This window comes from Callorhinchus milii, unplaced genomic scaffold, assembly GCF_018977255.1.
Source record: "Callorhinchus milii isolate IMCB2004 unplaced genomic scaffold, IMCB_Cmil_1.0 Scaffold2, whole genome shotgun sequence".
Lineage (NCBI taxonomy): Eukaryota > Metazoa > Chordata > Chondrichthyes > Chimaeriformes > Callorhinchidae > Callorhinchus > Callorhinchus milii.
Genome location: NW_024704743.1, coordinates 95,725,808 through 95,750,439, shown reverse-complemented (window position 1 = coordinate 95,750,439; position 24,632 = coordinate 95,725,808). Strand labels below are relative to the sequence as shown.

The 24,632-nt window shown below is 43.0% G+C and overlaps 1 protein-coding gene across 1 annotated transcript; it reads right to left on the bottom strand.

The window, feature by feature from the left end:
- Positions 1–827: 827 nt before the first annotated feature.
- Positions 828–24,386, bottom strand: atp6v1c1a (ATPase H+ transporting V1 subunit C1a). The gene is made up of 13 exons (XM_007887947.2): positions 24,271–24,386; positions 19,986–20,160; positions 18,946–19,013; positions 13,747–13,832; positions 13,541–13,635; positions 12,559–12,650; positions 11,484–11,582; positions 9,656–9,724; positions 9,142–9,234; positions 8,958–9,051; positions 8,148–8,245; positions 6,694–6,820; positions 828–1,473 (listed from the first exon to the last, which is right to left on the bottom strand). Exons 2-13 carry the CDS (start codon positions 20,115–20,117, stop codon positions 1,378–1,380), a joined length of 1,149 nt encoding a protein of 382 aa, XP_007886138.1. The 5' UTR covers positions 20,118–20,160; positions 24,271–24,386; the 3' UTR covers positions 828–1,377.
- Between the last annotated feature and the right edge of the window lie 246 nt (positions 24,387–24,632).

Sequence of the window (24,632 nt, the reverse complement as noted above, 5' to 3'; positions counted from 1 at the left end):
CACACTTCTGTTTACCTAGCAGTAAGTAGGAACTTGGTTGTTGGACAATTGGTGGATCGCTTTTCTGGGGGGTAATAAGCCCTTCAAAAAAAATAATTTGGTCACTCAACCCACAACTGTTTGTGGGACACGACTGTATGCAATTGGCTGCCACATTTCACCCACAAAATATACAGTCAATTCACTGTACAGTATATTCTGTGAAGTGCTTTGAGACGTCTCAGACATAAGGTGCTATATCAAATGCAAGGATTATTATTATAACCAGTGATTAGACAACTGCATGATGACATCATAAATCCGTGTGCCCAGTGACAGACTGCAATGTACCTGCAGTGATATTGAACTGCAACAATTTGCATTTCTATAGCACCTTTTCAGGGATGATAAATGCTTGAAAGTACTTAGCAAATATACTGAGGAATACCAAGCAGGGAGAAAGGATGAATGAGAATTAAGAATATTAGTCAAAAAGCAGGGTTTTGAAGTTGTGGTGAGAAGCCAGGATCAGAGATTTTGGGAAGAGAGTTCTAAAAGACAGGGACATAGAGAAACTTGAAAGCCATCAAATGGAACATAGTAACAGGAGTAGGCCATTCAGCCCTTCAAGCCTGTTCCACTACTTAATTAGAGCATGGCTGATATGTACCTCAACTAATCCTTTCAATTCCAATTTCCCATTTTCTCCCCATATCCCTTAATACCCTGACCTACCAAAAAACGATCAACCTCACTCGAAAGTGTGGATGGATCCAGCAAGAATCCAAGGATTATCATTAAATCAAGTGATAGGAAAGATCAATATTCAAAACTAAAAACTCAGTTAATGAATTGTCATGACATTTATTCCACTTTGTGTAGGCAGGTTAAATCATGAAAAGTATACAGTGCTTGCACAATGGAAGTCATGTTTAAAACATTAGATATACTCTGTACGACACCACAAATACACTTTCAATAAACACGATTTGTTACAACAGGGACTATTTAAAATTCAATGCATCAAATACATATAAACAAATGAAATGATTCACGCTCTCTCGATGAGTATAGCTGTAAACAAGTTCTTTAAGAACATTCACAACTAATGCAGCTTACTGCACAGCACTTCACAAATTAGATTTTTTTTTGTTTTAAATAATGACATTTTCATAAATACAGATTCAGATTATTGCAGCACATAATTCAATACCTGATTGGTAAAAAGTACATCAACATAGGTATATTTTCAAGGGTAATAGCAGCAGACAGCTTGCAGGAATGGACTTAATTACACAAACACAGGTTAATTCAGGTTTAAAGAAAAGTAAGGGGAGTATCAGGATCTGTCCAATTCTACTGTAACCCTAAAGGACAAGTTGAATAATGAGCATTTCTTTATTTGAACTCGAGCAGATTGCAGTCAATCTTGTAGTACACATAAGGGTAGTATTCTTGCTGGCTTAGATTTAGACCTGGAATGTCTATGGCTGCCTGCAAAAGATGACAGAGAGAAACAAAATCAATATTTGCATTGTGCTATCAAATACAGAAATAGGGGCAAGCCCAATGGTCTTAGTCTAATGGCATTTTACAGACTGGGAGCTTACTGGTTCGAAATACAGTAGGTTTTGAATTTACTGGTCTTAGCCGAGGCTGCATTGAGATGCTAAACTGGTCTCAACCCAGTGTTGTCAGAAATTAAAATATATAGTCCAAACTCAACCAAACACAAGCCCAAAGTATCCCAATATTATGCATTGGCTGCTATGGGGAACAGAATGGCTAATTTAGGTTAATGCTTTTAAAACGGTGTAAGAAAAGGACTTCAACAACAACAACAACATTTCATTTATAGAGCGCCTTTCACGTCAGGAGGACGTCCCAAGGCGCTGGACAGTTGGGTCGGGACCCAAGCAGGGGGGAAATGGTCAGGGTGAGGGGAGGGAGGGAGTGAGGAGGGGGGAAATGGTCAGGGTGAGGGGAGGGAAGGGAGGGAGCGAGGAGGGGGTAGAGAGTCGAGAGGGGAGCTGAAGGCTCGGTCAAAGAGAAAGGTCTTGAGACGGGTCTTGAAGGAGGAAAGGGAGGAGGCGGCGAAGGCACTGGGGGATGGAGTTCCAGAGCCTAGGGGCTGAGAGGCTGAAGGCCCGGCCACCGATGGTAGGGTGGTTGGGTCGGGGGATGTGGAGCAGACCGGAGCCAGAGGAACGGAGGGTACGGGCAGGTAGGTAGGGGGATAGTAGGTCAGAGAGGTAGGAGGGAGCAAGGCCGTGAATGGCCTTGTAGGTGAGGATGAGGATCTTGAATTGGATCCTCTGGGGGATGGGGAGCCAGTGGAGGTGAGCGAGGGTGGGAGTGATGTGTTCCCGAACCTGGTGCGGGACAGTACACGAGCTGCAGAGTTCTGAATGACCTGCAGCTTGTGGAGGGAGGTGCCGGGAAGGCCGGTGAGGAGAGAGTTCCCATAGTCCAGCCTTGAGGTGATAAAGGCGTGGACCAGAGTTTCAGCAGCGTGAGGGGTGAGGTAGTGCCGTAGTCTGGCGACATTCCGGAGGTGATGGAAGGCGGTGCCAGTTGTGGCGCAGATATGAGGAAGAAAGGACAACTCAGGGTCGAACAGAACTTCAAAGAGGAAAAAAAGTTTGCTGGTTTAAATTTAAAAAAATTAAATTAGGCATTTTCCCAGAATTAGGGATGGAAAAACTAACCAGGGTTCCTGCTACCTGTACGTCACCTGCTACTGGTTTGTGTGTATGTGTTACAGCTAGGAAGGAAGAGGTCAGGCTTGGCTGTGACACCCTCTGCAGTCAAATGTCCTACAGACATTTACCGTTAACGCATACAGGAACATAATGTCTATTTGGATATGGCAACCAGTGCCTGTGAAACCCTGTCCAGAACAGAGACATACAATACTCCACTGTATACAATTGTGGAGTCCTTTAGCTCAGTGGTTAGAGCACTCACCTGGCAAGTGAGAGACCTGGGTTTGATTCCTGGCAGGATGAAACCTTGGGCAATATTTGTGGGCGAACGCGGCAGCCAATTGCGCACAGCAATGTCCCACAAACAGTCGTGGATTGAGTGACCAAATTATTATTTTTTTCTTGAGGGATTATTATCATTTATGTGGAGTCCTGTAGCTCAGTATTACTAAATAGTATTTAGTATTACTAAAAAAAAATTCTACTTTACTAAAAATGATTTCGTTATTTTTTCCTCAAGGCAATGTAGTTCTGTGATTTCAAGGTTTAAGACATACGAGTAAACATATTCATTTAGAAATCAAGATAATTTGTATTAAATCGATCAAATCATTACAAGACAGATACTCTAATTACTACACTGGGGGATTCATTCTATAATAACAGGGTTCATCAAATTGAGGGGTATCATTGATGGCGAATAAAACTTTGCCCATGTCAGGTGCCTGGCTGGTATCAACATCAAGTTCATTATAGCAGACATCTCCAGAGTAATACTTTCCTGACTGCACAACAGTGTTATTATCCATGATAAATTATATTACGAACTCACATTCATGAACAAAACAGAATCACCCTCCAGTATTTTTTTAGTCCCAACTTCAGAGGAACAGCCCCATCTTTTGATTGATATCTCCCTCTCCCTCCACATCAACTCCCCCACTCACAGTCACGGCCACCCACTCGACTTGGTGATCACCCGGGGCCTCAGTGTCTCGGATGTCACCATCACCGATAAGGCCGTCTCCGACCACCACTTCATCTCCTTCACCACCTCCACCCCCCTCCCCACCTCCACCAGACCCACCACCATCTTCTACCGCCCCTGGAAGAAGTTACCCCCTCAATCCCTAACCGCTGCCTTGGAGTCCTCTGAACTCCTCTCCCTCTGGCCTTCAACCCTCACCGACCCCTCTTCTCCTCTCACCCTCCTCCACAACACCCTCTCCTCCACACTCGATACTCTTGCCCCTATCACCTCCCGTACTGTCTCCTACTCTCGCTCCTCCCCCTGGTTCACCACCCACCCCCGCTCACTGAAGAGCCAGGTGCGGGCCGCTGAACGCACCTGGGTCAAATCTGGCCTAACGGTCCACCGACAAATCTGGCTGGACCTCCTCAAAATCTACCGCTCCACTCTAGCCTCGGCCAAATCGTCCTTCTACTCCAGGATAATCCTGGAGGCGAAGGACAACCCCAGGCTACTGTTCTCTACCACATCCCAACTCCTCCGTCCCCCCCGCCACCCCGCGCAGGTCATCTCCTCCAACCTTCACTGCGAGGAGATGCTGGATTTCCTTGAATCCAAGATCAAGGGAATCCGCTCCGCGGTCACTTCCCCTCCAACATCCACCCACTCACCCCCTCCCTCCCACACTCCGACTCCTACCCATCCTCCCCTACACACTTTCGTACCCGTTTCCCCACCCTCTGTCACCAAACTCATCCTATCCCTGAAACCTACCACCTGCTCCCTTGACCCCATCCCCACTCCACTCCTTATCTCCCAGCTCCACCTCCTTGCCCCACATATCACAGACATCGTCAACCTGTCCCTCTCCTCTGGCTCTGTTCCCATTCCCTTAAAAACTGCCACCATCACTCCCACCTTAAAAAAACCCTCCCTTGATGCGTCGCAGCTATCAAGCTACCGGCCCATCTCCAACCTCCCCTTCCTATCCAAGGTCCTGGAACGAGTTGTCGCCTCCCAGCTGCGCTCTTTCCTCTCCAACCATTCACTATTCGAACCCCTTCAGTCGGGTTTCCGTGCTGCCCATAGCACAGAAACTGCCCTGGTCAAGGTCACCAATGACATCCTGACCATCTGTGACCAGGGCTCCCTCTGCCTCCTCGTCCTCCTCGACCTATCGGCAGCATTCGATACGGTCGACCATGCTATCCTCCTCCACCGCTTGTCCTCCCACCTAAACCTTCAAGGCCCTGTCCTTGAGTGGTTTAGGTCGTACCTCTCCCACCGTCTTCACTTTGTCTCCACAAATGTTTTTTCCTCCGGCCCCCGCACTGTCTCGTGCGGTGTCCCTCAAGGCTCTGTCCTCGGTCCCCTCCTCTTCACCCTCTATATGCTCCCCCTTGGTGACATCATCCGCAGACATGGGGTTAACTTCCACATGTATGCGGATGACACCCAACTCTACCTTTCCTCCTCTACCCTCAACTCCACGACCACCGATGTCCTGACAGCTGCCTGTCCGACATCGAGTCCTGGACGAGAGATAACTTTCTCCAGCTCAACGTGCGCAAAACTGAGGCCCTCCTGATTGGCTCACGTCAGCGCCTCCGCACCTCAGGCGCTGACAGCATCAGCATCCAAGGCTGCACTCTCCACCTCTCAAAGCCAGTCAGGAACCTCGGGGTTCTGTTCGACCCTGAGCTGTCCTTTCTCCCTCATATCCACGCCACAACTGGCACCGCCTTCCATCACCTCCGGAACATCGCCAGACTACGGCACTACCTCACCCCTCACGCTGCTGAAACTCTGGTCCACGCCTTTATCACCTCAAGGCTGGACTATGGGAACTCTCTCCTCGCCGGCCTTCCCGGCACCTCCCTCCACAAGCTGCAGGTCATTCAGAACTCTGCAGCTCGTGTACTGTCCCGCACCAGGCTTCGCGACCACATCACTCCCACCCTCGCTCGCCTCCACTGGCTCCCCATCCCCCAGAGGATCAAATTCAAGATCCTCATCCTCACCTACAAGGCCATTCACGGCCTTGCTCCCCCCTACCTCCCCAACCTACTATGCCCCTACCTACCTGCCCGTACCCTCCGTTCCTCTGGCTCCGGTCTGCTCCACATCCCCCGCCCCAACCGCCCTACCATCGGTGGCCGGGCCTTCAGCCTCTCAGCCCCAGGCTCTGGAACTCTATCCCCCAGTGCCTTCGCCGCCTCCTCCCTTTCCTCCTTCAAGGCCGGTCTCAAGACCTTTCTCTTTGACCGTGCCTTCAGCTCCCCTCTCGACTCTCTACCCCCTCCTCGCTCCCTCCCTTCCCTCCCCTCACCCTGACCATTTCCCCCTTGCTCGGGTCCTGACCCATTTGTACAGCGCCTTGGGACGTCCTCCCAACGTGAAAGGCGCTCAATAAATGGAATCTTGTTGTTGTTGTTGTTATATCCATTTCCTACACAATCATCTATGCCTCCTCCTCTCAGTGCTGTTTTCCCATGTTCCATGGGAAGTGTTGAGAACATTCAGCCTCTTGATTCCTATCATCAACCAGCATAGATCTTGACCTGGTAAATCTGAGCTGAATGCAAACCCAAAGGTAAGGAGTGTGCTAGCCTATTTCACTGCCAGCAAGCCAAACAATAAGATTATAATAATAATCCTGGCATTTGATGTAGCACCTTATTCATGTACACATTGTAAAGTGCTTCAAAGTAAAGTGTATTTTGTGGGTGAACACAGCAGCCAATTCACATGCAGCAATGTGCCATGACCATAGTGCTCCACCATGCAGTGTTGGAGAACGCAGAACCTTGGGACGTCTTCCTGACGTGAAAGGCGCTATACAAATGTAATTTTGTATTGCATTGGAGTGCCAGCATAGTTTAAAGTGTTAGAGGTGCTGTCCTTCAAATGAAATGTTAAATCAAGATCCCACCTGCCTGTTTAGGTGGACGTTAAAGATCCCATAGCACAATTCAAAAAGCAAAGGGAGAAGATCAAAATCTACAAATAGGTCAACTGAAGAAGTGTAAGATGACTTACATCAATGATAGAAGCAGCACTGCTGTCCAAGTGTTTGTAAAGATCATAAAGCACCTCTCGAAGTTTCTTCATCATTTTCTTGCTGGGTTGCAAAAGCATTGCCTGGAAATTTACTGGCAACCCGTATCTGAACACAATTAGGATAAAGCACAAAGTCAATATTTGAGTACCAAGGTATTTATATAAAACTCAACACTTAGGGTGAATTATGATTTGATTTTTTATTTAAATTGATAATGTTAGCCAATTTATCTCAAATCTCTAAATTCAGTTCTATTTAAATCTCTAAAGGAAAAGAATGGAGCACAAAATGTAAAGTGTATATTAGCAGATATGAAGAAGTACTTTATCTTTTCAAATACAAAGGAAAAATTACTTATTTTAATTTGACATTGCTTAACAATTACTGAATTCAATTCATACTTCTAGCTATAGTATTCACAAGCTTACTGAATTGCGATTTAATAACCCTTGGTTACTTAAACTACAATTTGTAAATTAATAAATACTATTAACATTTTAAATAAAATATTCTGAAAAAAATCAGTAGAGGCCATTCGACATATCATATGCTACTTACTCACTTATCCAAATCACTCTCTTTTTATCCCACTTTCCAGTTCTTTCCCATGTCTCTTCATGTGGTTAATGTTCCAAGTGCTTATCCAGTTCAATTATTTTATTCATCACAACCTCAATACGTACTTATAGTCACAATAATCTTTAAGCCACTGTATAACGATCCATAGGTATGCATTGAAAGTACTGATAATTTTTTTTGTAGTAGTAGGTTGGAGGAGATTAGCTACGATGAGAGGCTGGGTTGATGTGGGTTTATATTGGAGTTGAGGGGATTAACAGATAACCCAATTGAGGTGTTCAAAAATAATGAAGGGAGTTGACCAGCACTTCCCTTTTTAGTAGAGGAATACAAAGGGGACACAATTCTAAGTTTAGAGTTAGGATGGTTATTCACTCACTCTCCCCTCTTTCCCCACACAACTTCCACTACATTACCCTCATCTATGCTCATTTATTTCCTTAAAAACACAATCAGATTAGTCAAACATCATCTGCCTATCATGAATCTGTATTGAATTTCCTCGATCAGTTTATTATTCTCCAAGTGCTTATCAATTTTTTTTTGCCTAATATCAGGACTGGGAACATGTACCTTGAGTCCAGCTAGCCAGTTTCCAGGCTGATCTCCATTTTTTTGGCACAAGATTTGCTACCCGTGAATCCCTAGGAATTCTTCTCACTTTTAAGACCTCTGAAAATTTTTAATTGGTACATCTACTATCAACTTCCCTTAACATTCTGGAGTAAAATCCAATGATGGCAAATTGTCCATTTTAAATTCCATTAATGTTTTGTCTATCACTTCCTTATTGTCAGCCTGACTAGGTTGGTAACACTCTAACCTCATTAGTATAATAAGTCATTAATCGTACCTTAGAACAGATTCTACAAAAACCCGTAATGCTTTCACATGAATCCAAGCAATGAAAGCTTCACTGAAGTTAACTTTCAGCCAACGAACCAAAGGGCCCTGGAAACAAAAACAAGTTTAAGCAAAAAATTGTTTCAACATACTGCTATTGCAGTTGCCTACATCCTGTTCCAGAATAACCCCTTTAATTTTTTTTAAAAAGCAAAAGTAGAGGCAATATCCTTTCAAAAAACATTTCACAGAGTGGATGTGAACATAGGAAAAAAAGGAACACGAGGAGGCCATTTAACCCATTGACAGGCTCAGTAACAATCCTTGCATTTCCTTGTGTCAAAAATGCAAGGATTACTATTGAGTCTGTCCCACCAGTTTATTGCATTTTGGTAGATCTTTTAATTCCATGCCTTTCTCCATATCCCTTAACACCTCTACTGTGTAAGATACCACTGAAACAGCAAAATATTGGGAATTTTAATTGAAGATATTTTCAGCATTTTTTGCAATATTTTGCCAGTTTTCAGAAATAGCAATTAACCATTTGAGATTATTGCAAATTAGATGGATTTTCAATCTCGGCAATCTGAAATCGCAATTAGCACATGCAAATTGAATCCTAAAGTATTTTAGAGGCAGTGATAAGAAAACTGTTTTCCATGATACTCCATGATTGAAATGCTGATATCAACTATCAACAGATAATGTGTTGTGATTGTATGAATGAGTAACCAAATATATTGGAAAATAAATTGGATATGAAAAACAGCATAAATGGAACCAGCTACATATCTAGCCGAAAAGTTTTAATACATACAAACTGTTTCTTTTTGTCAGTTGAAAGTCGAGTCATCTCTTCCTTATCCGCTTTCAGTTCCTCCTCATTGTACTGGAATTCACGAACTACAAATCTGAAAAGAAAGAGAGACTAGAAGGGAAGAAGCGAATTGAACTCTGAAACCAGAAATGCTCATAGAAATCATTTAGAACAAATGTCTTACTTGTTTTCCCTGGCCTGGAGTCGAAAGTCATCCACAGCCTTCCTGAACAATGTAACATTGTACAGACCACTGTCATTATCATCATAAATCAATCTATTATGAAAGAAAATGTATTTTTATTAAAACTCTTACATAAAAAGTTTGCACATCGTTTTTTAGATTGCTGGGGTATACATTAAGCTCTGGACAAACTATTCAAATAAAATACTTGCATTTGATATTGCGCCTTTAATGCGATGAGTGGGTGCTGGCTGAGCCAGCGAATGAACTCACCCACAACTAACTTATCACGTCAGATCATTTGTCACTGGGCCCCTTTCCATTGGAGTGATGAGTTATCCAGAATTTACTATAATTGTAGGGAATTCCATTACAGTAGAAGGCTGAAAATCCACATGCCAGCTATCAATTCCTTTTCTCCCTAAAATGTGCCTCTACAATCAAGTTCGCACAGTTCTTCAATTTGTAAATCATGAAGACATCACTGACAAAACAAATCAAAGATTTTCCTTACTTGCTGGACCGTGGGACCACCATATCGGCCAAGGTTTCATAGGTTTTCTCCCATTCAGTGTAGTTTATTCTAAAGACAAAATAGCAGTGGACAAATAAAGCACAAAGAAAGATCATGACAAAGACTTTGCTTTCTTTGTAACTGATCTTTCAAACGATTACCTTCCATAAATTAAATCTACTGTAGAAAGTTATCAATAATGACCTATCCTCTTGCACATCTGTTCTTAGGATCAGTAATTTCATTTCCGCATACTGACCTGGATCAAACTCCGTACCCATCTCTCACCAGTTCTGGCCAGGCTCCCCATCACCAAACAGATCGACTTCAAGATCCTCACACTTGTGTTCAAATCCCTTCACTCTCTGGCACCTCCCTACCTCTCTGACCTCCTCACTCCCATTCCACTCGATTGGCACCCGCTTTCTGCTCATCCCTCGCACCCTCCACTATTGGAGGTCGTGCTTTCAGCCACTTCGCCCTAAAACTCTGGAACACTCTCCCTCAATCCCTCGGCTTTGCCCGCTCTCTCCCATCTTTCAAGTCCCGCCTGAAAACTTTCCTGTTCGACCATGCTTACAGCCACCTCGCCCCTCCCCCTGGCTCGGAGTCAGGCTCCGCCACTGTTAAGCGCTCTGAGATACTATATAAGTGCAAGTTTTTGTTGTTCATTTCTTGTACCAGCAGAATTTGCATATGCTAGGATTTTCCATTATACAGATAAATAGCCACACTTCAAAGTATTTAATGCCTGCTTACTCTAGTTTGTGTTTATTAAGTCGATTTTCCACATTTAATTAGCAAAGTGCAACTTAACATATGTGTCAATTCTGTGCATTGTTCCCAGAATCACACCCAGGCAGTTGTTTCAGAATGCAACCTGAAATTGCCATTGTATTGACTGCAAAATAACTCAGCATTTCTTCATCTGATTCCAATAAATTTTTAAACTTAAATTCTTAACTAGTCTTTGCTTAAGATCATAATATTATCAAGAGCCAAATTAATTCCTATCTGGTATTGGAGCTGTCTATAGGCAGACTTCTCAAGACGAGAACAATACAGAACGGACAATTAGAACCAGACATCGCAATTGGTACTCATCGTTTTTTCTCTGTAGTACATGTGTGAAAAACCACAATCCAAATTAATTCCATCAATTCCATTAGTGACATCAAATGTCTTAATTACAAGATTTTGACAACTGTTTTAGTATACTTGCAATCTCACAATTCACTTATCAAAGATACTCATGTGCTAATAAAGTTAATAATAATCCTTGCATTTGATATAGTGCCTTATCACATCATTGAGAAATCTCAAAGCGCTTCACATCAGTTTAATGTCTCATCCAAAGGATGAGTGTTTCTTAAAAATATTCAATTTCTGAACTCTGCAATGTACTGTATTTAAGGAACTTATTAACAGATACAATTAGAATACTCCTGAAGATATTAGAACTATTAAGCCTGGGTACTAAACTTCCATACGTGGTTCAATCTCCTTAAAGCTAGTAGTTCAGCCTTAGGGAGCTCTCGCTTACCCACTCTCCCAAGATAGAATTTTTGACACACCACTCATTAATTTCAAAAAGGTGATTCGACCTGTTAAAATCTGACCCCAGAACCTTCTGTCCCAAGTTCAGTGCAGAAATACACTAATGAGTCAATTAAAGATTGTACCATCATTCTTTAGAATATTTCATCTAAATTTAAAAACTTATTTTAAAAAACATATAGTCCACAACCTAAGTCTTGCTGATAAAGCACAATATTCATCTCAAGTTTATTAAGGCAATTTATTTTTCATGTAAAAAAAAGCTTCTTACTTGGGTACAACTACCAGCAAAGTGGTAAGGTATTCAGAGTCAATTACGAAGTCTTCTTTCTTCACAATATCTGCTAGACTTCTAGTCATCAAACTTCCCCTACAAAGGAAAGTCCAGGGCAAAACAACAAAAGTTATGAAGTTCATTTCTATTCAGGAGTGAAATGGCAATAGATACAACTTTGAAAAGCATGCAGTAAGGTCAAGTCCAATATTTAAAATTAAGTTGCAGAACACCTTGAAGCATTCATTGAATTAAAGACCCAATTTGCACAGGCAAGAATCGGTTAAACAATTAGAAATTAGAACACACCTGAAACATACAACTACTATAGTTAAGTCAGTTTGCAAGTAAAGTTCTTATCACCCAGTGGTTCCAAAAGAACATTTAACACACTTAAAGTTCACTCCCATCAATGGAGAGAAAACAAAAGGAAGAGAGGAAGGTAAGAACGGCTTAATTTGGAAGCTGGTTTTCTGAACCAACCTCCAATTTAAGAGTGAATTAAAAAAATTTCCACAGTTCTGCACAATATGAAATTTTAAGACAACGTGGCCTAGGAGGAATTTCAGGCCTTGAGAGTTCCACACATGTATGGTTTCTATTTCTGTGGTCTGGACCATAGGCTTTCTCCAAAGTGATGCATCCTTCTTACATAATCCTGGTGAATTTTGGCATACGATGCAAGAGCTAGGGGTTGGGGACCCCCGCATGTGCTGGAGCTTAACCAGTTAAAATTGTGAGGCCTGCCATTGCAGAGCATTGGTAAACTCATCCAGCGAGGCCTCCATATTCATTAGCAGTTTAGTTTGCAGGATTAATAGGAGCTGAATGGAAAGAATCCCAGCCCCCAGTAACTGGTCCATGTTTTGAAGTCACACCAACAAAGCTGGCTGGTCTATCTTCAACAGCGCTCAGGTATGGTCTGAGAGACCAGAAGATTGACCCAATGTTGTCAGTTGCATCACTTTGGAGCCAAGTCAATCAAAGAAACCCTGCTTGCCTCCACCCGCCAACAGTCATTAGTGTAAGACAATGCTACTTCAATTATTATACACATCAAAACACAACTTACACATTCTTCCTCTCTAGATTCTGTAAATTTCCTTTCAGATTGTTATATGCTGACGCTCTTGCTTTTAGGTCATTGTCAATTTGGGTTACTTGCTGTAGATTTGCAAACAGACATAGTATAAATTGCAGGTTAGTGACATTCACTCTTTTTATATTCTGGAGATCAATAAAATGTGTATGGAATACTTAAAAGTGCAAGATGTTTACAATTTTATTTCAACCATTCTTTTATAGCAAGCAAAACACACAGCATTGTCAAAGTCTTAAGAACTGTTTATTCACAAAATATAATAATTCTACTTCTTATGTATGGATTACTGTTCACATGTTCACACTGGACAAGAGAAGGTTGAGGGGCAATATGATTGTTGCTCTTTAAGATTCTGAAGGGAATAGATAATGTAGACCATGATATTTTTGTATTGTACTGAACAATAGAACCAGAAGACATGGCCTGCGATTGAAGGGGGTTAAATTCAGAACAAATCTGTGGAAACACTACTTCAGTTGTTTCAAGGAAATAATATCTCACAATACAGTGTATAGTTTGGGACATGACATGTCAAGCGAATGCCAGGATGGTGGAAGGCAAACTAGATGGACCTTGGTCTTCTTTCGCCTAGCAAATTCTCACTTTCTTATTATTCAAATAATTAGCTTATACAGAGCTGTGAGTAGAAACATGGTGGCAAACTCTCACACATTGATGTGAAGGCTCAACCCTGTGCTTGTTGGATATAAAATGACCAACCCGGGGAAGTGGAGTTGGGGGGGGGGGGGGGGGGGGGAGTAAACAGTATCTTCTCAGTCACGTTTGCTAACACAGTCACCACCATAAATCATGTGAAGCACTTGGATTTGATCTCCCAACATGAAGGGCACTCTACCAAACACAAGAATTATTTATTCCTGTGTCTAGCCAACCTCAGTCTGCCATGCCTCTTCCTCCTCCACCCCGCCACCACCCATTTTTAAACACCAACCTTTGCAATGATTTCACAAATGTTTTTCAGCGACTGTTTGATTGGATACTTCGCCATGTCCCACTGAAATCTTGTAATATAGGTAACCAAGTCAACTAAAAAGGGGGGGAAAACATTAATGTAAAAAACATTACCCTAATTGAGAAGAGTTAATAAACTAGACGCGAGAGCATTTCAACTACCATTCTAGTAACTTCCCCATTTACCTCCATTGGCCAAAAGGTTCTCTTGCACTTTGTCCCTACTGTCTTCCAACACATCAGCCATGTACTGAGCCACTTTCTTCACAACTCTGAAAAGAGATAATCAGGAGGGTTACAAATCTGAAAAGGGTAAATATAAAACAGCTCTCCCTCCTCCATAACCTCAAAAGTGCATCACCTATGCACACATTCCTCATCAGCGTATACTGAGGCTGGTCTGAACTGAAACTTGGAATTTACTGGCAAAATATACATATTAGTGCAGATTAACTCCTACTTGTAACCAGGTTGGGAAGGATAATTTTGGACAGACAATCAAAGTAGCTTCTTTGAAACCCACAGGATAATCAACAGCTGTTAACTGTTTGAATGAAGGGGTTGAAGCCAAGATGGAGTCCTGTAGCTCAGTGGTTAGAGCACTCGCTTTGCAAGTGAGAGACCTGAGTTCAATTCCAGGCAGAGGGCGAAACCTTGGGCAAGTTTCATTACTCCACACAGAGCCTAATAATAATCCCTCCAAAACCAAAAACAATAATAAATTGGTCATTTTCAATCTACGACTGTTTGTGGGACATTGCTGTGCGCAATTGGCTGCCGCGTTCGCCCACAAATATACAGTCAATTCACTTTACAGTGTGTTCTGTGAAGCGCTTTGGGATGTCTTCCCGACGTGAAAAGCGCTAAATCAAATGCAAGGATTATTATTATTAAGATGCTGGACTCATTTAAAAAGCTATTTGTGTTTGGATTGCCTTGGAGGCAGAAGAGAGAAGCAAGGATGACCCTAGTGTTACAGAAATGTGCTATTAGCAATGATTAGATAATCTAGTGCTCTTTGGTCTTGGAAAGAAAAATCTCAGAAGGTATCTAAGATTTTAAATAGAATTGAGCAAGCAACCAGAACAATAGCTTGATACACCAATGCAGCACAACAAAAGGGTTCAACAACAACAAAATTACATTTGTATATCGTCGTTCACATTGGGAGGATGTCCCAAGGTACTGGACAATTAGTGTTTCGGACCCAAGCTGGGAGTCGGGATCAAGGAGTGGGGGGAAGGAGGATGACCGAAGGCACGGTCGAAGGGGAGGATCTTGAGATGGATTTTGAAGGAGGCGCCAAGACAGAGGGACTGTGGGGTGAAATCCAGAGTGAGGGGGCAGAGTGGCTGAAAGCCCGCCCACCAATGGTGGGGCGGGCGAGGCAGGGCACGTAAAGCAGGTCAGAGTCTACTGAGCAGAAGGAGCGGGCAGGTTGGTAGGGGATTTTTCATAGTCAAGCCTGGATGTTATGAATGAGTGTATGGGGGTTTCAGTGGCCTGCGGTATGAGACAGTGGTACAGCCCGGCGATATTGCGAGGTGGAGGAAAGCAGAGTGGCTCATGGCACGGATGTGGGGTAGACAGGATAGTTGAAGGTCAAAATTGCAAAGGGCAGTTTTAGGATAGACATCAGAATGCATGTCTCTACCCAGATGGCAATTAACGACTGGAATAGATTGCCAAGAATGGTGGTCGAGGCCCACACATTTAAGAAACAGTTTTGAGTAAAGTAGATATTCTGTAAAGTAAAGCCTCCCCTTGTGTTCAGAGTGTTGTGATCCTGCTTCATAACTGAAATTGTGAAGATACGTTAACCCATGTAATCAAAAGCATTATCATAATTAATAGCTAGAAATGCTTATGTTGAAAGAATTATTTTCATTAATGCCTTAAACATGCTTATGTTGGTTAGAAAAATGCTAAGGTAACTTAATTATTGTAGCTGAGGTAGTTGAAGAGGGTTTCCCATAACAAATTTATGTTTGTGTTAAAGATGTTTTCTATAAGAATTCAAGTTTTATAACAATTCATGTTCTCCTAATACAATAACAAGTCTGCAGGTATAGTATCAATTCTGTAGATTATATTTTATGTGAGAGCACCTCGGGGGCTGGCAGCATCAGCATCCACGGCTGTACATTCAACCTAGGAATCTTGGTGTCTTGTTTGACCCTGAACTGTCCTTTCTCCCCCCACATCCGCGCCATGAACGGCACTGCCTACCACCACCTCCGCAACATTGCCAGACTCCGCCACTGCCTCAGGCTGCCGAAACCCTTAAGCATGCATTCGTCACATCAAGGCTCGATTACGGAAACTCCCTCCTCATCCACTTTCCCAACTCCAAAACTCCGCAGCTTGTGTACTCTTGCTCACCAGGCTCCGTGACTCCATCACTCCCACCCTCGCCCGATTCCACTGGCTCCCCACCCCCCAGAGGATCGAATTCAAGATCCTCGTCCTCACTTTCAAGGTTGCCCCCCTCTACCTCTCTGACCTGCTGATTCCCTACCAACCTGTCCGCTCCCTCCGTTCAGCGGGTTCTGGTCTTCTCCATATCTCCCGCCTGACCTGCCCTACCATCGGTGACTGGGCTTTCAGCCTCTCTGCCCCCACACTCTGGAACTTCATCCCTTGCCTCCTTCAAGGCCGGTTTCAAGACCCTTCCCTTCAATCGTTCCTTTGGTCGCCCTCCCACCTCTCTCCTTCCCTCACCCCCACCACCCCTCCCCCATGCTCGGGGCCCGACCCCTGACTGTTCAGCGCTTTGAGATGTCCTCCCGACGTGAAAGGCGCTCTACAAATGTAGTTTTGTTGTTGCTTGTTGTTATGAGACAATTGCTTCATGGACACAAGAATGGAAAGATTTTACTTTCCCATCCTGTATGTGGAAAATCGATTATAAAAGATGTATGGTTGAACCAAACTTTGTTCAGCCTAGGATATAGCATAGCAAATCAGGTGCTGTTCACACAAGAGCAATCTTTTATGTGACGATATGAAATGGTTAAGCAAGTATGTTGTTTTCAGGGTTAAAATCTGTCAGACTTAAACTGTTCCAGCGTTTCGTCAACTTTTGTTGATTCCAGTAATTTTAGGAAAAAGCAAAGCTAACATAATTAACAGGTCAACAGAAAGTGTTTAGAAAACAACAGGAGAAGAATAACAACCTATAACAACTGCAAAGTAAAGTACACAGCTCAGCAGTTCATTATTGAGGATTAAACATTGGCTTCATAATCAACAAACCCCAAGCAAGAGGTTTCTGGTCTGAAGCAAGAGACTTTTCGTCTGATGCAATACTTTTGCCTGATGTTTCTGAATTTGCCAACTGACTTTGATACGGACATCTGTCTATACTATTGACTATTGTTGTATTTGTGATAATTGAACTAATAAACTTTACATTTCTTATTAAGTAAAGAATTTCCAAAGCATGAGTTGCAAAGTGTCTTTGGTTCCTCTGTTCTCAGGCCTTTAATTAAGGAGGGCTGTAAAGAATAAGCTGGTCTGACTCTTCTTATTGCCCAGAAATCAACAAGAGCAACTACCTTATTACATCATACAACTCATCTACCAGAATGTTTTCCATCAGCTCCAATTCCAAAATTAGCACGTACTCCCAAAAAAGATCATCCTCTAAAATGAATACAGTTCTATTAAAGAGTCTTCATCAGTTTGCTATGAAATATCACATGAATAAATTTAGTTTTGTCATTCAGTTCCATTTTATTCAGAGCTGGCACATTCCTCTCATTCCACCAGTTAAAATTAATTGCTTGTTTTTCCTCAACAAACAGGTTGTTCTGAATAAAAGCAGTAAGCAAAATTTGTTTCCTTGAATAAACTGATCTGGAACTAACTTGGATCCCAAAATAAGAGCATTGTCTCTCTGTTAGATTCCACACGATTCTCTAAACTTTGGAATTAAAATCAGCTAACTTCACATTTGAATGTTAGGAGATTCAACAAAACTAATAAGACTGCGCTAAAAAACTGTGTACACTCAACGTTTTGCTTCACAATTTGACATTTCAGCGCCTTGGGATGTCTTCCCGATGTGAGAGGCGCTATATGAATGCAATTTGGTTCAAACGTGTTTTAATTGGTTTAAATAACATTTAAAACAATATCTTGTTTTCAATTTGAATTTTCAATATATTGAATGAAGTTCTTGAAAGCAACTAGCATTTTTAATCAGACAGAATCTGTGAGAACACTATGAGTTAACCTCTACGTGTGCCATCAATAATGAAGAGTTCATTAGTCATCTAGTCATTTTATGAATCAATTATTCTAGGTGTTATGTTTTTATGGCAGTGAACAGCTGATATTCTATTCACTGACAATTCATTGAGGCAGTTTAATAATACTATTTTGTAAAGTACTTTGACTTTTTTTGTGAGAGGCGCTTCACAAAAACACCTCTCAATGGAAGCAACAACAACAGCATGCTTTTGTAAGGTGCCTCCCATACAAAAAAGTCTCAAAACACTTTACCAAATATAATTGATTAGAAAAGAAGTGAATGTTGTTACACAGGCAAATGCAGCAGCAAATCTGCACCAGGGATGTTCCACAAACAAGGAGTGAAAATTTGAGGAATTTTAAAAAAAGCTTTATTTTTATACAATCCACATTACAACTCCTTGCTGCTGACTCAGGTGTAGGTTCTTAATTGACATGGCACCTAAAGTATAAATTTATATTGATCACCTTCTACCACGACAGCTTTTAATCCAATTTATGAGAAACTGGGGCTGTTAACATTAGAATAGAGAAGGTTGAGTGAAGAATTGATAGAGGTGGTTAAAATTATCAGGGTTTTGATAACATAAGTATGCTGAAAATTTCCACTGTTTGGTAAATTGATAAATATAAGAATGTATAATCATTACAATAAAAAAAAGGCTAGATTTTTTAGAACGCCTTATGGAAAACCTTGGTCACAACAGAATGTATAATAGCTTTTAAAAGAAAATTATACAAATAATTGAAAGGAAAACAAAAACTAAGAGCTATGGAGAGTTGGGAGTAAATTAATACCTCTTGCAGCGAACGAACTCACAGACTTGACAGACAGAATGGCTTCTTTCTTTTTAGGCTGTAAAAGTCTATGGTTCTCATTTGAGCTCCCATTCTGAATGCCCACGATTTTGACAAACATTTAATGCTCAATTTATACTGATGAAAAGCAATATAGAGAAGAAAAATAAAGTGTTCAAAAAGAGTATACCCCCATTGATGCATACTCAGCAACTCTTATTCCATTTATGATAGAACATTAAATTTAGTCAAAACTCACATTAGCCTTTTCCAAACACTCAGGAAATTGACAAAGCAACACTTCAAATTTTCTATAACGTTCTGATAACTTACCCCTCCACGAATGAATCCAATTTAGCCAGCTCATCGGACAACCCCACTAAAACATCTAAGGTTCCCACCTAGAGAAAAAAAGTAGAGAAAATAATATCGAAATGAGATACTATCTATAAAACAAACTGAAGTCAGTCAATGGATTTCACTATATTTTAGTCACAACAGAATGTACAACAACTTTTAAAAGGGAATTATACAAATATACAAAAAGGACAGTCAATTCACTTTACAGAATATTCTGTAAAGTGCTTTGAGAATATAGAATATTTGACGCTATATCAAATGCAAGGATTATTATATTTGCAGTTGAAATTTGAATCTGGAAGCTTCTGAAGGAGGGAAGGCTAAAAGAGGGAAGTAACAGTTATGAATGCTTCTGCACGTGAGTCTTAATTACACAAGGAATCATTTTGTCTGCTTGCATTTAGATTTTAAATGTGAAGAAATGTTGTATGGCATTATACATGAAAACTGGAATACAACAAAAAAAAGGCTTGTTTCATCCTCTCCCCTCCAAAATTGATCACAGAGGTTGGATTCCACCCCCAATGGTATAAAGTAGCTTTAAGTGTATAAAGTAGCTTTAAGTCCTTCCCCCAATTTAGAAGCACTCATTGCGAGACTAAGTCGTTTTTGTTAAGACTGATGGTAACATTTCTCAAGCCATTGAATTGAGCAATAGTTAATTTCACTTCAATAAATTGCATTTGTTCCTTTTAGAGATCAGCCATTATATTGGTGACATTTAGTCCATCATATTTCATAGGATTATTTAATCTATTTCTGATTCAACCATTAGATTTTTTTAACACCTAACCTCCACATGACAGAGAGAAGTGGATAACTATTTGGAGAGGACAAGTTTGCAGGGCTATGGGGAGAGCACGGGGAGTGGGATTGATTTGGATAGCTCTTTTCAAAGAGCCGGCACAGATATGATGGGCTGAATGGCCTCCTTCTGTGCTGTATAATTCCATGGTTCTATGGCCTAAAAATCCACATACCTTGAAAACGCACATCATCAACAACATATTTACCTTCAAATCTGGAATTGCAAACTTGAAGTTGGTGGAGAGGTGATTGTTCCTTGTTGTTGCACTATTTAATTTGTCCCAAGTCTGCTGACATGTTTTCTCCCCAGGAGCAGATATCAACCAAAATTCTGCCATCCTTGAAGCAAATTAATATTTTGTATAGAATCGATTGTTGTAACTGCAAAAGAAAGTTGGAATATAGAATTCAGTTTATTCAAAGACCAGTGCTGCAAGAAACATTCTTCTGATTACATAAGGATGCATTTTATCAGAAGCAAACATGAAGGTGGCAGCTTCTCATAAATTAATAAATTATGCACAACTCAGACATGTCCAATACACTAAAACCCCAGCTAGCCAGAATGGTGGGTGGGAGGAATCCAGTCCGGCGAGTGCAATTTCAATATTTTTTTTTTGAAATTCTCTTTTGGTTTCAGGTCAGGTTTGGCTAACTTTGAATTCCGGGTTTACTGTTGTTGCTTTGTTTTGAGATATACATACACACACACACCAAGAAATAAATCAGTTTTCCAGCAAGTAAAACACGCCATTCAACCATCTCTGTGAGTCCATTGTGTTGCTTTCAGACATACTTTAACTCCTGTTCTACTCCCACTCCCCATATTATTGAAATATCTCACCTCACAGTGCTTCACAGATAACCTCGGTAAAGTGAAGTGACTGAACAGAAGAATGTAGCAAAGTTCTACAGTCAAGAAGTGAATAACTAATATATATAATTATAATTTGATATAAGATGTCTCAAAGTACTTCACAGGATATATTGTAAAGTGTAGTGACTTTGTGTTGGCAAATGTGGCCCCCAATTTACACACAACAATGTCCCACAAACTGCCATAAAATGAATGACTACTTATCAGGGGGATTGTTGGCCAATGACACCAGGAGAAACGTCCTTATCCTTTTGAATGGTACAATAGGATTATAATATTCACCTGAATAAATGTCACCTTGGTTAATGTCTCATCTGAAGGATGGCAACTCCAACAATGCAACCTTCTATCAACACTGCATAGGAGTGTCAACCTACACAGTTACTCAAGTCCCAACATGAATCTTGAACCCCATATCTCAGAAGCGAAAATGCCACCAACTAATTCAGACACCTACAGGCACATTAATCATGCAATACTTTAACAATAAAAGATCAGTGCAATGAACTAAGACAGAATATGCAAAGAGTACACAAAAAATTCAACAAAATATCAATAAACCCAAAGCCCTGGCTCCCACAAATACGATCTCTGATGCCAACACTGTTACCCTCAGACGGCTTGGTAATTCACAATTTTGGCATTTTGTTTAATCCTTAGCTCTACTTTGAGCTTTGGTCCTTGACAAAGTTTACTTTCTACTATCTCCACAACTTTGTCCAACTCTGTCTCAACTTCGACCACCCCTAGTGTAGCTGAAAGCATCATTCAAGCATTTGTCACCTCTACCCCATCAGCAGTGCCGTAAGTCACTACGTCCAAACTGATGGAACCCCCTGCCACAATCCCTCTGCCTTACCCCATTCTTTATCCGTCTTTTCTCTTCAACCACGGCTAGTCACCTCCCCTTTCTCCCTGGCTTAGGGTCAAACTCCGGCACTGTTCAGCACTCCGAGACCCTACCCCACGTGAAGGCAGTGATGCTGTTTTTGGTTTCTCCAATGTCTTCGACAATAAAGCACTCCAATGTCTTCCCAGCTCAACCACAGCTCCAGATCATCCAGAAACAGTCGTATCCTTTCGCTCACCAGCTCGCTCGAACCCATCACTCCCATCCTTCCTATTCCATAGTTTATCAACTTTAAGATCTTTGTTATATGTTACAATGTTATAAACACCTGACCCAGGCTCCACCCCACTTTTCATCGTCCACTATCCTCACCCATTCCGCTACTGCTAATGAGACTTGAAGGTAGACATGTCCTCAAACCTGTAAACTAAATCTTAATCTTGGCAAGTCCATGGGAGACCTAGCTTGACAAGTACCATAAAATCCACTGCTTCATACTTGTACACTGCAGTTAATTTCTGGAATGGTCAATTTGGCTTAGTTGACTTGAAAAAGGGGAGAGAGGGTGCAAGGCCTCCTTGAGGGTGAGTGCTCCAGAGTTCTGTGGCGTAGTGACTGAATGTGCGACCTCCAGTGGTGGAGCGGAGGGCATAAGGGACAAGCAAGAGGCCGGTGCCAGTCGAGCAGAGGCACCGGGTGGTGGACTGGGGAGTGAGGAGGTTGGAGAGGTAGGGAAGTGCTGGGGAGTGAATGGATTTGAACACGAGTGTGAGGATCTTGAAGCTGATCCGTTCGGTGATGGGAATCCAGTGGAGCCTGGCTAGAACTGGTGAGATGGGGGTATAGTTTGGTCTGGGTAAATTTGTAGGCAGCTTGTGAAAGAGGCAAGAGAGGGGATGAGGCGAAGGGATTGCGGGTAACGATGATGATGGGGTAGGTATTCTGGAAAGGTGAAATCAAATCGGCCGGTGGGACACCAGTGCACTCTGGCTGATGGATCAGTAGGCTCCATGTTCAAACTTCACACCAGGACTTGAGCTCATAATCTAAATCAACACTCCAGTGCAATATTGAAGGAGTGCTCAATTGTTGGGAGGGGTCATCTCTCAGAGGCAACATTAAATGAAGGTCTCATTTCTCCAGTTACTCACTCAAATTCACCAAAAGCATTAATTAGTCATTCTGCTCATTGCTGTTCATCAGACAGTGCTGCTCTGATGAACTGCTACATTTGTTAGACACAACACTTCCAAATAATAAATATTGTGTGCGTGAAGCACTTTTGAAACATTTCATATGATTTGCTTGGATGATGAAATTTCTTTGGCCGATTTGATTTCACCTCACCAGTTCTAGCCAGGCTCCACTGGCTTCCCATCACCGAACAGATCAGCTTCAAGACCCTCACACGCGTGTTCAAATCCATTCACTCCCCAGCACTTCCCTACCTCTCCGATCTCCTCACTCCCCAGTCCACCACCCGGTGCCTCTGCTCGACTGGCACCGGCCTCTTGCTTGTCCCTTGTGCCCTCCGCTCCACCACTGGAGGTCGCACATTCAGTCACTACGCCACAAAACTCTGGAGCACTCACCCTCAAGGAGGCCTTGCACCCTCTCTCCCCTTTTTCAAGTCCCGCCTGAAAACCTTCCTTTCGACTGTGCTTACGGTCACCTTCACTCCCCCACCCCCACGGCTCAGAGTCAGGCTTTGCCACTGTTAAGCGCTCTGAGACTCTACCCTGCGTGGAGCGCGCGCTATAAATGCACGTTGTTGTTTTTTCAAATCCCAGTAAAGACCTTCGTCTTCAACCGTGCCTTCGGCCGCCCTCCCACCCTTTACAACTCTAAACCTTGTGTCCTCTTGATCTACTATTTTGCTGCATCCTTAAGCACTGATTGATCTGACCCTACTCTTTCAATCCCATTTAAAATACTAAAGACCTCTATGAGATCCGGATTCTCTCGAGAGTGAAGAGCCCCAGCCCCAGCTTGTCTGCTCATTGCACGTCCCTCTCCTCTGCACTGCTTCAACCACTCTCCCTGGTCAACCTGCTCCATTTCAACAATAATGAATCCCTAAGATCAACCGCGCGGGTTTCCTGGCGAAATAACGTTAAATATTGAAAATGCACTGCAGGTGGAGACGCAATTGAGACCTGCAGAGAGTCAGTCAGTCGGTGGGTCGCTGGGTGAGGTTTGCTGAGAGACCCATCACGTGCACCGCTCCGGTCATATGACAACCCGCGAGCCCACGGGAGGCGCGTGAACCCCGAGCGGCGGCCGCCGCCGCCAACGCCGCGCGACACGGTGTGCGAGTGCAGGGCCACCCCTCCCGCCACCAGCACCACACCGGGACCGCACAGCAGCCCCCTCCCGGGGCCAAGACCGCCATTACATCAATATCCCACTGCCCCAAATCACACACACGCACACAGTGGCTCAGGACAGAGCGGGAGGTTTGTCTCTGCTCCTCCCCCCTCGCCGCCGCCGCCGCTGTTCTCGAGCTGGACAGGCGGCCGGTACCGAGTCCCAATGACGCGAGAGTAAACAGACACAGACAGACAGACAGACAGACAGACAGCCTCGCCCCCCCCGCGCCGCAGCTTCTGGAAGGATATGGAAACAGTCGGCGGCGATAGTGATGGCGGCGGCTCGTGCCCTTCGGCTGCTTCTCCGGGAGAAGGCCGTCAGCTGACAGCTTCCCTCCGGGGCCCTCGCTCCTCCCTCCCGCGATTTGGCGCTGCTCGGGCCGGGGCCCACCTACCAGAGTAACGGTGTCGGTGGCCGCCTCGCGCTCCCCCACCAACATCACCCGCGAGCGGCGCCGCACTGTCAACCGAGCCTCCGCGCGTGCGCACCACCTCACTTCCGCTTTCTGCGTGCACAGCCGACATGTGACGTCAGACCCCCCCCCTCCCCAGTCGAGGTCATCAGCACAATTTGCCTCTGGAACCCATTCAAGCCATTGTGATCATAATAATAATTCATAACATCCTCGGATTTCATATGGCCTCCTTGCTGCGTCTCAGGCTGGCTCAGTCGCTGGCCCTCTCGCCTCTCAGCCGGGACGTTGTGCGTTCCAGCTCCGTGTCGGGACTGGCAACTCACATCATCTAAGCTGACACT